At 35.4% G+C, this 13,961-nt stretch overlaps 1 protein-coding gene across 1 annotated transcript in view; it reads right to left on the reverse strand.

Annotated features, from left to right (window-relative positions):
* Window positions 1-13,961, reverse strand: part of AGPS (alkylglycerone phosphate synthase) — a 153,455-nt gene that overhangs the window by 30,971 nt on the left and 108,523 nt on the right. Inside the window, exons 15-17 of the mRNA XM_066233671.1 lie at window positions 10,578-10,647; window positions 8,042-8,103; window positions 2,487-2,576 (exon numbers count right to left, since the gene is read on the reverse strand). Coding sequence (XP_066089768.1) covers window positions 2,487-2,576; window positions 8,042-8,103; window positions 10,578-10,647 — 222 coding nt within the window. The remainder of the gene's footprint in view (window positions 1-2,486; window positions 2,577-8,041; window positions 8,104-10,577; window positions 10,648-13,961) is intronic.

The raw sequence follows: 13,961 nt of genomic DNA on the forward strand, positions 1-13,961 counted from the left end.
ATGCTTTCTCATTCTTACAACAGTTTCAACAAGCAGATGGTATTACCACTACTTTACTAATGATAAATTTAGAGCTCAAAGAGATTAAATTACTAATAAATAACAGAACAGTGCTTTCACTCTTCAGACACACGTAATGTTGCATAATGTTGTAAAACAAAGAAATTAAAAACTAAGCAGGAAGTAAAACAAAGAAATTAAAAACTAAGCAGGAAGTTGCCATGGTGATGCAACTGGCAGGCAGGGCCAAGGATAGGCTTTGGGCTGGAACAGGTCCAGGTGTGCCTTCTCAGGCTGAGATTAAGTGATTCCAAGCAAATCAGAAGAACATCATGTACAGGAATATAGACTGGTGTGCTGAAGCATAAGTGCTGTTTCAGAGTCCAGCATCTGGTGCACTTGATAATAAAAACACTACACTATTTCTAAAATTACCTTGTATGCATCCTTATATTGGCTTTTAATAAATATTGAAGTTATATGCTTTCTTCTAATTTTTTTTTTTTTTGGAGAGAGAGAAAGGGGGGGAGAGAAAGAGAGAAGCATCAGTTCATTGGTCCAAAACTTTGATGTGGCACTGACTGCTTCTCTTATGTGCCCTCATCGGGGCTCAAGCTAGTGCCCTCAAGATCAAGCCAGTAACCCTGAGATAGAGCTGGTGACCCCAGAATCGAGCTAGCAAACCCTGAGATCAAACCCACATCCCCAGGATCAAACTGGCAACCTCAGTACTTCAGGACAGTACCACTGGCCAGGGTTGAAGTTATATTCTTGAACACCACACACAAACACAAGCAGGAAAACAACAGACAGTTATATAATACAGAATGTTCAATAAATTTTCAAGTGCTAGATTACTATTATATCATTTAATTTAAAGTTCCCCTGCTCATGATATATTCTAATTTCCCTTTATCCACCATTCTAATTAATTGTATAACTTTTTAGAGAATTCAAATGCTCAATTCAGTATTAATACATTTAATTTATGTTTATATAGGAAATTAATAACAAAAGATTAAATGTGATCTCTAATGAACAAAATAAATAAAAGAGAGACAGACTCCTGCATAGAGAGCAAGCTGACAGCTGTTGTGGGGAGAGTAGAGTTATTGAGCAAAAAAGTAAAGAAAAGGGGGTGGCACTCATGGACATGAACAACAGTGTGGTGACTGCCCGGGGGAGGTTGGTGGGGAGAGGTGGAGCAGGGTATGGGGCAAATGGTGATGGATGGAGATTTGACTTGGGGTGGTAAACACACAATACAGTGTACACATGACGTTGTGTAACTGTGCACCTGAAACGTACAAATTTATAAACCAGTGTTACCCCAATAAATTCAATAAAATAGGGGGGGGAATTCTGAATATACTGCCACTTGACTAAGCCACCTGAAGTAACAAAAATATATTTTTTTTCAAGCTTCAATCTCAGGTTTTTTTTAATTTTTATTAATTTTTAATTTATTGTGTTTACATGAATTCAAGTGTCGCAATGAATATAACTCCCTCACCCTGTGTGTCCCTTTTTATACCCTCTTTGCCCCCCTTCCCCTAACTCCTTCCCCCTTCCCTCTGGGATTTGCTGTCCTGTTATCTGTATCTGTGTGTTATGTATATATAATTTCACTAATCCCTTCACCTTCTCTGATCTTATTCCCTCATCCCCCTTCCCTCTGACAGCTGTCCCTCTGGTCCCTGTGACCCCGCCTCTGCCTCTATTCTGTTCCTCAGTTCACCTTGTTCACTAGATCCCACATATATGTGAGATCATATGATATTTTTCTTTCTTTGCCTGGTTTATTTCACTTAGCAATAAAAATATTCTCTATTGGACTTCCAGATTTAATAATAGATCTTCCGAGTCTCTTATTTTTTAACTCATGTGTGATCGCATGATTTTCTAGACGGTCAATATGGCAAACATTTCAATAGCTCAACAGCCACATGTGTCTGTGGTAACCATATTGTACAGGAAAGGCACATTTTTATTATTGCAGAAAAATCTATTGGAAAGCAATGAGTTATTCTTCATTTGGATCTTTTGTTCCACTCCTTCCTGTATTCCACATCCATTCATTTAATTTACAACTGATAAAATGGTTAAAGTGCTTTTTCTCTGTTGAAGAGTTATGCTAACTGTATATGTAACTTATAATTCCTTGACTATATATGCAGTTTTCATAGTTTTGGTGAAGAAAGTTCTCATATTTTATGAACTCAGACATTCGGGTCTTCACCATCAACCTGTCCAGACAGCATATGAGGCTCACTCAGGGAAGCAGCTGTCCTACTCCTCAAGGGCTCAGGGACTGCTGTAAAATTCTAGTGGCCCATCCCTAACAAGGTGGCAAGTGAAGTTTAGGAAAGCTTGCTAAGTGGAATAGATTGCAGCTTCTCATCAGCTGGCCAATTACACTTCTCCATTAATTAAAAAATAAGTTTTATTTTTCAGAACAAGAAGTATAAGAACAATAAAAAACTCACCTGCATGTAGAAAGAGGTGGAAACTGAACACCCTTTTCTTTGCATTCCCTTATTATTCTTTCTTTTACGTTTCTACAGAGATCTACAACCCTAGAAAACATAATTGAATACAATATTAAGTTTTCATATAAGTTAAAAAATTCTACTAAATGCTGCTTTATCTGGCATCCTTCAAGTCAGAAATTCTCTTAACTTAAACCTTCACACTTAGGTACTCCTTCAAGGATGAGCAAGAACCTTAGCATTCAAATTAAGTCTTCTATTCAACCTTTTAAGGGAGAGAAGTCTTTCCTTTTTTTGCTGTAGGAAAGACAGAACCGCATACTTAAGTTTCCTGAAGGCAGTTTCTTATACTTAGGAAAATCCAATTTCAAAATAGATTTAGCCTGGTCAGGAGGTGGCACAGTAGATAGAGCATCAGCCTGGGATGCTGAGGACCCAGGTTTGAAAATTCCAGGTCGTGGGCTTGAGTGCGGGCTCACCAGTTTGAGCATGGGATCGTACACATGATCCCATGGTTGCTGACTTGAGTCCAAAGGTCACTGGCTTGTTCAAGGGGTCGCTGGCTCAGCCGGACCCCTGGTCAAGGCACGTATGAGAAAGCAATCAAGGAGCAACCAAGGTACCACAACTACAAGTTGATGCCTCTCATCTCTCTACCTTCCTGTCTGTCTGTATCTGTCTGACCCCGGCCCCGTGCAATAAATAAATAAATAAATTTAACTGCAAGATTTTAAAAGCCTTAAAGCTATAAAGAACATGTTAATAAAAATTCAATTCTGGGATTACAGAAATGCCAATCTTATACTGTTGTCTAAAAAGTTTTCCTTAATTTAAACTCAATTAATAATCGTGATGTTCTACCACATGTTCAATAGCCTGTTCTCAAATACTGAGCTAAAATCTAGTTCAACAATGACTTACTGGGCATATAACCCTGTGTAAAGCTATGCTAGACTGTGATACTAAGCAATGAAAATGAGTGAGGGGAGATTCATAATATTTAACAGTATTAATCTATTTTTTTATACAGGGGGTCCTTGGGTTATGATAGTCTCCAACATACAACATTTCGAGTTGACAATGCTTACTCCCATAAAAACTTGAAAAAATTGAGACATGAGGCCTTGGCCGGTTGGCTCAGTGGTAGAGCATTGGCCTGGCTTGTGGTTTGATTCCCAGTCAGGCCATACAGGAGAAGCAACTATCTACTTCTCCACCCTTCCCCTTCTCTCTCTTTTTCTCTCTTCCTCTCCTGCAGCCAAGGCTCAAGGCTCAAGTGGTTTGAGCATGTTGGCCCTGGGCACTGAGGATGGCTCCATGGCCTCTGCCTCAGACACTAAAATGGCTCCAGTTGCAATGAAGCAAGGGCCACAGATGGGCAGAGTATCGCCCCCTAGTGGTCTTGCTGGGTGGATCCTGGTCAGGGCCCATGCGGGAGTCTGTCTCTGCCTCCCTGCCTCGCAAATCAAAAAGAAAACAAAAATTGAGACATGAGTGTTTCGGACGTTATGGATGCCTTTCAATGCTATAATAGGCAGATTTTGGAAGAGAAGTCACCAACCTTCCAGACTAGCCTGGAACAATTCTTTAAGAAGGTAGAGAGGCCTGCAACTGATCCAGTACCCTCTCAATCAGCTGCTTCTCGAGATGAAACATTTGTAGCACAGGTAGAATCATCTCCAGTGTCTCCTGCATGTTCCAATCCTGATTCACCTGACCCAGTATCTCCTGCACCTTCTGCAGGTTCTCCTGCCTCTCCAGCTTCCTCCTCCCAATAGGTCACTCTCTCCCACCTTGCAATGCCCTTCCAGTGTGCAAACCAACCACAGGAATAAAGGTAAGGATATTCTTTACACTCACTTTTTGTAATTTTTACTATTACTACACTGTAATGTACAGAACAGTATATTTACACCCTTTTCCTTTTTCTGGGGCTTAGTTGTGCTTTTATGTTCTAGATTATGATTTTACAAATGTGTTAGGATTGGTAAGTGACTTAGGCTAGGGTGTGTTTTGACTTACACGACAATCGGGGTTATGTCACTGTCGTAGGAACGAAACTGTGTTGTAACTCAAGGACACTCTGTATAGAAAGTATTGCTATAACCTTTTTATATTTTTTATTTATTTTGGGGAGAGAAAGAAAGGAGTGAGAGGGAGGAGAGAAAAGCATCGACTCATAGTTGCTTCACTTTAGTTGTTCACTGACTGCTTCTCATATGTGTCTTCACCAGGGGACTCAAGCTGAGCCAGTGACACCTTGCTCAAGTCAGTGATTTTGCACTCAAGCCAGCAACCTTTGGTCTTAAGAAAGTGACCTTGGGATCATGTCAACGATCCTATGCTAAAGCCATTGACCCTGCACTCAAGCTGGCGACCTCGAAGTGTTGAGCCAGGCACCTCAGTGTCCCAGGCTGAAGCTCTATCCACTGTACCACTGGTAAGACTTAATTTGTGTTTTAATGTGAGCTGTAACATATTATTATAACTACACATATGTATTTTGTTTCATATGGAAAATAAAACACTTATGATATATAAAAGCCATTTTATTCTCCAATAAATATCCTGGCTATGAACTGACACTGATTATTCTGTGTTTTAAACCTTGGTCTGGTTAAAATCATGAGAACAGAAAAGATACCAGTAAAACTTAAAAGGCTGATATATCTCTAGTTTTAAGACTGATTTGACTGTGTAAGAACCAATGTAATAAAAAATATTAAATGGATTATACTTTATAAAACACTAAAGTTATCTACATTCCCAGTAAGAACAAAGAATATATGATTAAAATATAAATATGAAAAAGAATTTGTTTTATTAGCAAGTCAAATATTTTAATAAATACAATACATGAAAGTTTTATAAATTTGAACTTATAAATCAGTGCTCTTAAGTTAAAGTCTGCTTTATTCTATGAGAGTTGCAGGAAGACACATCTACATTATCTAACTTCATTTATGAAATGGTAAGAACAGCATGTTTTTAAAATGGTAAAGCATTTAGATAGAAATATAATGTGCTTTTATGTTGAAAATCTAACTTATAAAACAAATACTTTAAACATAAATGAAACCTACTAAGCTTTAATATCTACAGGGGTTAGTAAATATTATAAATATATAGTAGTTCTTTACCATGACTCTAAAAATGGAATTTAAGTGCTACATAATAATAACAATAATAATAATAATAATAGCAATGATGAGATGGGACAAAGAACAAAACTGAATGGTTATAACCATTAATGGAATACCTTCTAGAAGTAATCTGTAGGAAGTCCTGAAAGTATTCTCTCACAAAACTTGTGCACAGATCGATACAATCCATTTGGACCAATCATACAGAGCTAAACAAATGTGTATACTTTAAAATTTTTACCTCATCTACTGGCAAATTTAATACTATTGACCATTTCCTTCTTGAAAACATTTCTCTGGGCTTCTCTCACATTACTGGTTTCCCTCCAAATACTCTATATTATCCATCAATCTTTGCTCTTGTTTGTATGACTATCCCTTAAATGTTGAGGTTCCCTGGACTTCTTTCTTAGGCCTTTTATTTTTCTTCATCCATACTATCTATAAGTGTTTGTATCTGCTCCCTTGGTTTTAATCACCGTCTCATGCTAGCATATTCAAAATCTTTAAATCTCCATTTGGACTTCTTAGATAGCTATTTTTATAGGCTGCATTCTTACACCATGCCAGAGTACTCCATAGAACTCTATGCAGAATATTTACTGAGCACCTACAGGTGTAGCTGTTGTGCTAGGGCTACTGAGGAATGTACAAAATCTAGTAAGACCAATAATCCCTGAGGAGACCTATGCATAAAAGGCCAAACAACATAATAATGAGTAAGGATTGAAGACCCTGATTCCAGGGGTTGCTGCTAAACATGGTCTCTTCCAGCTAAAGATAGGAAAATATATATTCCTATATGGATAATAAAATTTCATGTCAGAAATGTAGCTGCTTTCCCTTAAATTTTTTTATTAAAACTTCAGCTGAAGAAATTGTTTTAAATGAAAACAAACCAAATAGTCAATATAAAACAGATACTGCCAGTAAGTCAATTAAGTAAATATGTAAATATATGAAAAAGAAAGAATAAAGAAAAAAAAAGATAGTGCATGATTAGTTTCCACAGTTAGAAGAATAAAAAGAATGACACCATCAGTTACTAATAATTGATGACAAGTAAATACACTACACAAACCTACTTCCTCTGCAGGGAGGGTTAAAGACTAAAATGGCATTCGAGACAACTATGAATAGCTGCCAAGTTATATCTGTTGTTCAAAGTGTTAGATGTCAATGAGTTGATTAATTCTTTTTACTTACAATTTTTATTCCCCTTAAAATTAAATCTGCCTGACCAGGTGGTGGTGCAGTAGATAGAGCACCGGACTGGGATGCGGAGGACTCAGGTTCGAGACCCTGAGGTCGCCAGCTTGAGCACAGGCTCATCTGGCTTGAGCAAAAAAAAAAAAAAAAAGCTCACCAGCTTGGACCCAAGGTTGCTGGCTTGAGCAAGGAGTTACTTGGTCTGCTGTAGCCCCATGGTGAAGGCACATATGAGAAAGCAATCAATGAACTAAGGTGTCGTAATGAAAAACTAATGATTGATGCTTCCCATCTCTCTCCATTCCTGTCTGTCTGTCCTTATCTATCCCTCTCTCTGTCTCTGAAAAAAAAATTAAATTAAATTTAGCATAAAAAACTGTGAATTACAGATCCATATTACAAAATGTGGCTATCTTAAAATGCCTGGAATATGAGGGTCAATGCACCCAAAGTCATAATGCATAGTAGATGAAGACTGAATGTAGAAAAGTAAATAGTTTTCTGGGAAGGAAAAAATAGAGGTTAAGACAGAACAAAAAATGTTGAGATATGTAATACCCAAAAGATGGATTCATGGGGATTTGTTATATCCTACTTTATTTTAGATTTAAAATAATTTAATAAAAAAAAGTAAAATGTAAGCCCTTAAGAATTTATTACTGATTGAGTTAACTTAAAAGTCCACTTTTAATAAAACCACTTCACATTTTATAATCAGTTTTTATTATTAATTCCCTAACCAATATCTGTATGTGTATGTAATTTAAAAATAGTACATAATTTCTTAAATTGGATTTTAGAAATCACTTAAATTCAAGTTATGATCTTGCTTAACAGCATGCATACAAATAGCAAAAGCTAAATAATATATCACAAAAAATTTAACTGGTATATTAATATAAATAACTTAGAATTTAAATCAGAGTTAAGTAAAACCATACAGTGATATTTAGTGTTCAATAATTTTTTTAAATATACACTCCAATAATAGCTTCTTTCTATTGGACATAAACAAATCTGCCGCAAAACAAAAAATGGCTTATAAATATGATAGTCTGATGGAGATATTAATTTAAATAGAGGTGACTATGATGTTTCAATGTTTCTTTCTAAAATTTTAAGTTTATATATTCACACACAAAGACACATTAAACAACTAGAAGAACATATTTTAATAGCAGGCATTTTATTTCATTTTACCTGTCCCAAGGAGCAGAAGTCTCAAAAGATTCTGCTAATACATAGTATTCCAAACCCAAGTCCTGTTAAGACACATACACAAAGATCAATAAATTATAACAGATGCAGAAGAATTAATAATATTGTTCAAATTACATGTTCATCGTTAGTATTTCATGCAATTATTGGTATTACATGTTTCTACCTTAATCTCCATGGCTCTTTACTATCCACCTCATAAGAACACTGGACAGTGGCCTCAAGAGGGAGCTATAACCTTTAGGAGGATCAGAATTTTGTCTTGTTCTCTGTAATTTTGGCACCAGGCATATGCCTGACACATGATAGGAACTCAAATATTTCTCTAATGAATGGAGTCTACATTCAGGAACTGTCTATGTGCATGTAGAGAATACTAGCAGAACAGATTTTTAGTGGCCTAATCAGCAAATTAACCAAAAAGTGGCCATCAGAAGGAGCAGGGCAGCAGGAAAGTGGGGGCGGGGGGACTAGAAAAAGAAGCTGTCGCCTTTTCTTAAAAATAACTTTTCTTAAAAACAAATTAGAAAATATAGTCCTTCCTCTGTAGTGACTGAATAGACAGAACCTCTACTAGGAATATATATGTTTTATACCATAGAAGATAAAATGTTTATATAATAAGTAGCTTATAATACTAATTTCTTTACCCAAAGTACAATACTGTAGTGTCAAAACTGAAAACAGTAATTCACCAAAGGAAAATAAAAATATGAAGGAAAACTTTATAAAGTAGAAAAATCAATACACGTTATGTTTTCACTTCTAGTAAAATGAACCACTTCAACTCTACTACTGGTTGGCAGGAAAAATATCATGAAATTACTGATCTAAAATGTATGTTTTTCTTTAATGCACTCATTTATTCAGTAAACATATATTTGGTGACTACAATATTAAGCACTGGGAAAATAAAAATCAAGATAAAACATTCTCCATTCCTCCCTCGTCCCAAATCTCTCACTTGTTTTTTAAGTTTTAACATTAACTGGAATTTTAATAATTAAGAAACTTACTTCAAACTGTGTCTATGCTATACTTATTACAGTTATATTTCACTTTAGAGAATTATGAATTTAGTATTAGGAGAAAATAGTCAATATTCTCAGAGAAAATGCCTAATAAACAAAATTTATGTATACCTATAATGCTTATTATGGGAGAACTTGAGGTAGTGACAATCTATGGAGGAAAAATTATTTATAATACCTAAAATCATCTGTATCTTTCATGGTCTGTTAATCTGTTAATCACAATCACTAACACACTATATAGGCAAGAAATGTACTTTGTGTTATCAGAATGATGGAGGAAGGCAGAGGGGGGAAATTTTAAGATGACCAACATGTTTCAAATTCACTGCAATCTGAAATTTTACCTAGAATTAAATTATTTTTTAAATTATTTTCTAAATTTATTTTTTAACTTACTATGCTGACAAGGTTTCAAGTGTTCCACTCACTATAACATCATCTACACACTGCACTGTGCCCCCCACATCCCATCAAAATGAGAAAACAATTCAAGCTTTCTTAGAGAAGTAAAAACAAATGTTATGTAAGTTTATATAATTCAGTATTTAGGGAAGCCATATTCTCAATAAGATAGCTGAGAAATGACATTTTAAAAAACCTTTCAAATTATGTAACTAATATTTAAAAAAAAATAACCTAGCAATACCAGAAGATAATTTAAATACTTGAGTTTGTTATAGCCAAAATAGAAAAACAAAACAAAAATGTAAAAAAATGAGTAAACTTTCAAAAGAACACTTTCATATCAGTAAGTATAAGAAGACTGCTGAGGTTAACATGACTAATAAAGTTTTTCACAAACAGAAAATCCAGAATTAGAAAAGCTCTAAAACTCAAATATACACAAATTATTTCTTTAATTCTATATAGTAATCATTGCCAATGCAACAATAACTACTTGGAATCAAGATAAATATCAACTTTTAAAGACAGTTAAAGATTTATATAACTTTGAAACAGATTATTGATCAACAGAGGAATGTTGCTAAATAAACAACTTGATTCTAACCAATGTTTGGAAACAGCATGCTCAACTTTCAGACAGAGAAAGGGTCCATTCTTCTAAAGAATAGAAAGACCTATTAAAAATCTTTTAATTCCTCAAAAGCATATATAGAAATTTTAATTAATAATTAAAATTATTTATAAGACCTAAAATCATCTATTATCTTTCATGATCTATCTGTAAACCACAATTTCTAACACAGCATACAGGCATTAATGTACTTTTCCTTCACAGTGTGGTGAGGTGGGGGAGGGCAGCAGGAAGGACTGACTATGTGCTTCACATCACTGCAATCTAAAATGTAGATCTTACCCAGGAGTACATTAAAATGTTTACTATGAGAGAACCTGGGGTGAATTTGTAGCTAATCCTTTCTTCCTGTAAAATGATATACTTAATTACAATACTTTAATTCACTCAAAGTAAGAAAAAGTATGTTTACAACATAAATTGACAAAGAAAATACGAAATAACTTACTCGAATGTATGCAATGACGTAAGTCAGCAAATAACCTCTCTGTCCATTATCTTCTCCAGCTGCCAATCCACTGTAATTAAAGAACTATTAATGAATTCCAAATGAACTATTAAAACATATAAAACTAACCAAACTGAATAACAAAATAAATGCTTAACAGATTAACATATTACACTGCATCTCATTTTTATGATTTACTCTCATTTATTAAAAATATATCAAAGGGCCATCAAGAGAATAAGCCTGAATAACAAAAATCTGAAAGCAGTTTTAATATTTCAGTTTGGTCATTAACTTCAAACTTTTATCAACCACACTAATAAAACTGACTCATGAATTCAACTACTTCTACCCATACTGTCAAAAAAGAAAATTAGACATGAGAAACAAATAATTTTCACAAGCATAAGAAGAAAAAAATCTTATTTTATTGTTATATTCTTATTCATGTACTATTATATTATATTTATATATAAAGATGTGCAATGACTGACTAGCATCTTCCAAATACCCAGACATTTCTTGAATACCTGAGTACACAGTATTTGGAGAATTAGACATGGTATTTATTTTATGAAACTTGTAAGTTAAATGGGATAAAACATACACAGAAATATTAAGGTTTATGAAACAACATATCAACGAGTGTAAGTCTAAAAGGTAAGGTCTTATTACTATGAACACATGAACTGTCCATTTGAACCTGAAAGTTCTATCCACATAAACTGTATTTGGTGATCGAGTTAGAATTAATCTATATAACATATAATTCAGTCTAAGTGTTCTAGTTTGTGAAAGTCATTCTTATTTTATCTTTAAAAAAATTTTAATGTTATTTTATTATTTTAGAGAGAGAGGAAGGAGAGAGGGAGAGAGAGACAGGAATATCAATTGTTCCTGTATGTGCCCGAACTGGGAATTGAACCAGCAAACTCTGCTCTTCAGAACAATGCTGCAACCAATGCAGCTATCCGACCAGGTCAAAGTCATTCTTATTTTAAGACTATGAATGATTATTGATCTCCACTACCTTATGTAAAAACTTTAATTTTGCTTTTTTCCATCATCAGACAGAAATTAAATTTTAACTATTCTTAGTCAACTACATAAAACTTACTGCAAACTCTCAAAGTACCCATTAAAAATTCCTCTAAGGATATGAATAGACACTTCTCCCAGGAAGAAATACAAATGGCCAACAGATATATGAAAAGATGCTCATCTTCTTTAGCTATTAGAGAAATGCAAATCAAAACGGCAATGAGATACCACCTCACACCTGTTCGATTAGCTGTTATTAGCAAGTCAGGTAATAGCAAATGTTGGAGAGGCTGTGGAGAAAAAGGAACCCTCATACACTGTTGGTGGGAATGTAAAGTAGTACAACCATTATGGAAGAAAGTATGGTGGTTCCTCAAAAAACTGAAAATAGAACTACCTTATGACCCAGCAATCCCTCTACTGGGTATATATCCCCAAAACTCAGAAACATTGATACGTAAAGACACATGCAGCCCCATGTTTATTGCAGCATTGTTCACAGTGGCCAGGACATGGAAACAACCAAAAAGCCCATCAATAGATGACTGGATAAAGAAGATGTGGCACATATACACTATGGAATACTACTCAGCCATAAGAAATGATGACATCGGAACATTTACAGCAAAATGGTGGGATCTTGATAACATGATACGAAGCGAAATAAGTAAATCAGAAAAAAACAGGAACTGTATTATTCCATACGTAGGTGGGACATAATAGTGAAACTAAGAGACATTGATAAGAGTGTGGTGGTTACGGGGGGGGAGGGGGGAATGGGAGAGGGATAGGGGGTGGGGAGGGGCACAAAGAAAACAAGATAGAAGGTGACAGAGGACAATCTGACTTTGGGGGGTGGGTATGCAACATAATTGAACGACAAGATAACCTGGACTTGTTATCTTTGAATATATGTATCCTGATTTATTGATGTCACCCCATTAAAAAAAAAAAAATAGAAAATTAAAAAAAAAAAATTCCTCTAAAAACCAGATAAAAAGAAAAATATCTTTCCTTGTGATTTTCTTGGGTTGTGATTAATAATGAACTGTTATGTCTTTATTCTCAATACCTTAACTGTACCTCCTTGTTCTCAGGATGCTGAACCCTTACCCATGGTGTTCTACAGGGTCTTGAGACTCGGTGATTTAAGGGCTTTCTAGAAACATCATTCCTCTTTATGGCTCCAATGAACACCTTTTAGTTAAATCCTTCCTAAAACCCCCACGAAGTTATGCTTGGATTTGATGGTAATACAATGTATATGTACCCTTGTTCTATCCAAATAATGTAAGGCATTTTTAGGCTAGGATATGTGGGCTAAATCAGATTTGCTGACTTAGTATTATAGCTGGGTGCACTTGAATTACTGCCTTCCAGAGGAGCGGCAAAGATTGACAGGAGCATCTCTAGTCTAGAACTACTGGGGGCAGAGGATAATAAAATGAAGGAGGCTGTTTGTATTACCAGAATGCTGATGAGTAAGGAAGACAGAACTTAGGTCAGACAGCTAAGAGTGGAAAGTAAGAAAAAGAAGAAAATTCTGGATTGGGTTTATATGAATGTGAGGTTGGGGTAAGCAGTCAAATAAAGTTCCCAAGCAAAAAGGAAACTAGTCAGAAAACTGCTGTAGAAGCGACTGGAAGAAAATAGCTGAGCCCATACCTCAGGTAGATATGAAACAGTCAGATACTGAGTCCAAGAGAGAAAAATACAACTGATCTAGGAAACAGAAACAGTTCACCCTGGGCCTAGGGGTGAAAGGAAAGAAAAGAGTGGAGACTAGAAAAGGATGCAGAAGACCTGTGCTGGAATTTTTGAGAAGGCATACTAAGTATGCATTTGTGAGAACTAACACTTAGTAGAGCTGTCTCTCTTCAGGATGAGGAAAAGTCTTCGTCTGCAGTTCCAGGTCAAGCCATTTTTCTTTAGACTCTCTTCTAATACCTGGTGGGGCGAGCTCAGTACACTTAGCAAACCAGTGTGGCAACCCACACAGAAATATGCATTTTCCTATCTAAAGCAGAAAGAAATCAGATGTTCATTCTATATTCATAAACCCCAGAGGAGAAAAGTCATTCTGGGCTTGCTTTTCTGAATCACACATTTCTGTGCAAATTAAGCCTTTTGGAACTTCGCTTTTTTAGCTTTCAGAACTATCTATCTTCTAGCCAGAACTGCCTTAAGTTACAATATGTAAATAATAGTAGGGCTTACAAACTAAACGTTTCTCACTTGCCACTTTTGCAGCCACTCAAAAAATAGGAGTCAAACTGCAGTATGTTCAAGTAGCAGCCTCCACTCCCTACTTCCTGCTCCATACCACAAAGTTCAGACATCAAT

The sequence above is a fragment of the Saccopteryx bilineata genome, chromosome 5, assembly GCF_036850765.1.
Source record: "Saccopteryx bilineata isolate mSacBil1 chromosome 5, mSacBil1_pri_phased_curated, whole genome shotgun sequence".
Classification (NCBI taxonomy): domain Eukaryota; kingdom Metazoa; phylum Chordata; class Mammalia; order Chiroptera; family Emballonuridae; genus Saccopteryx; species Saccopteryx bilineata.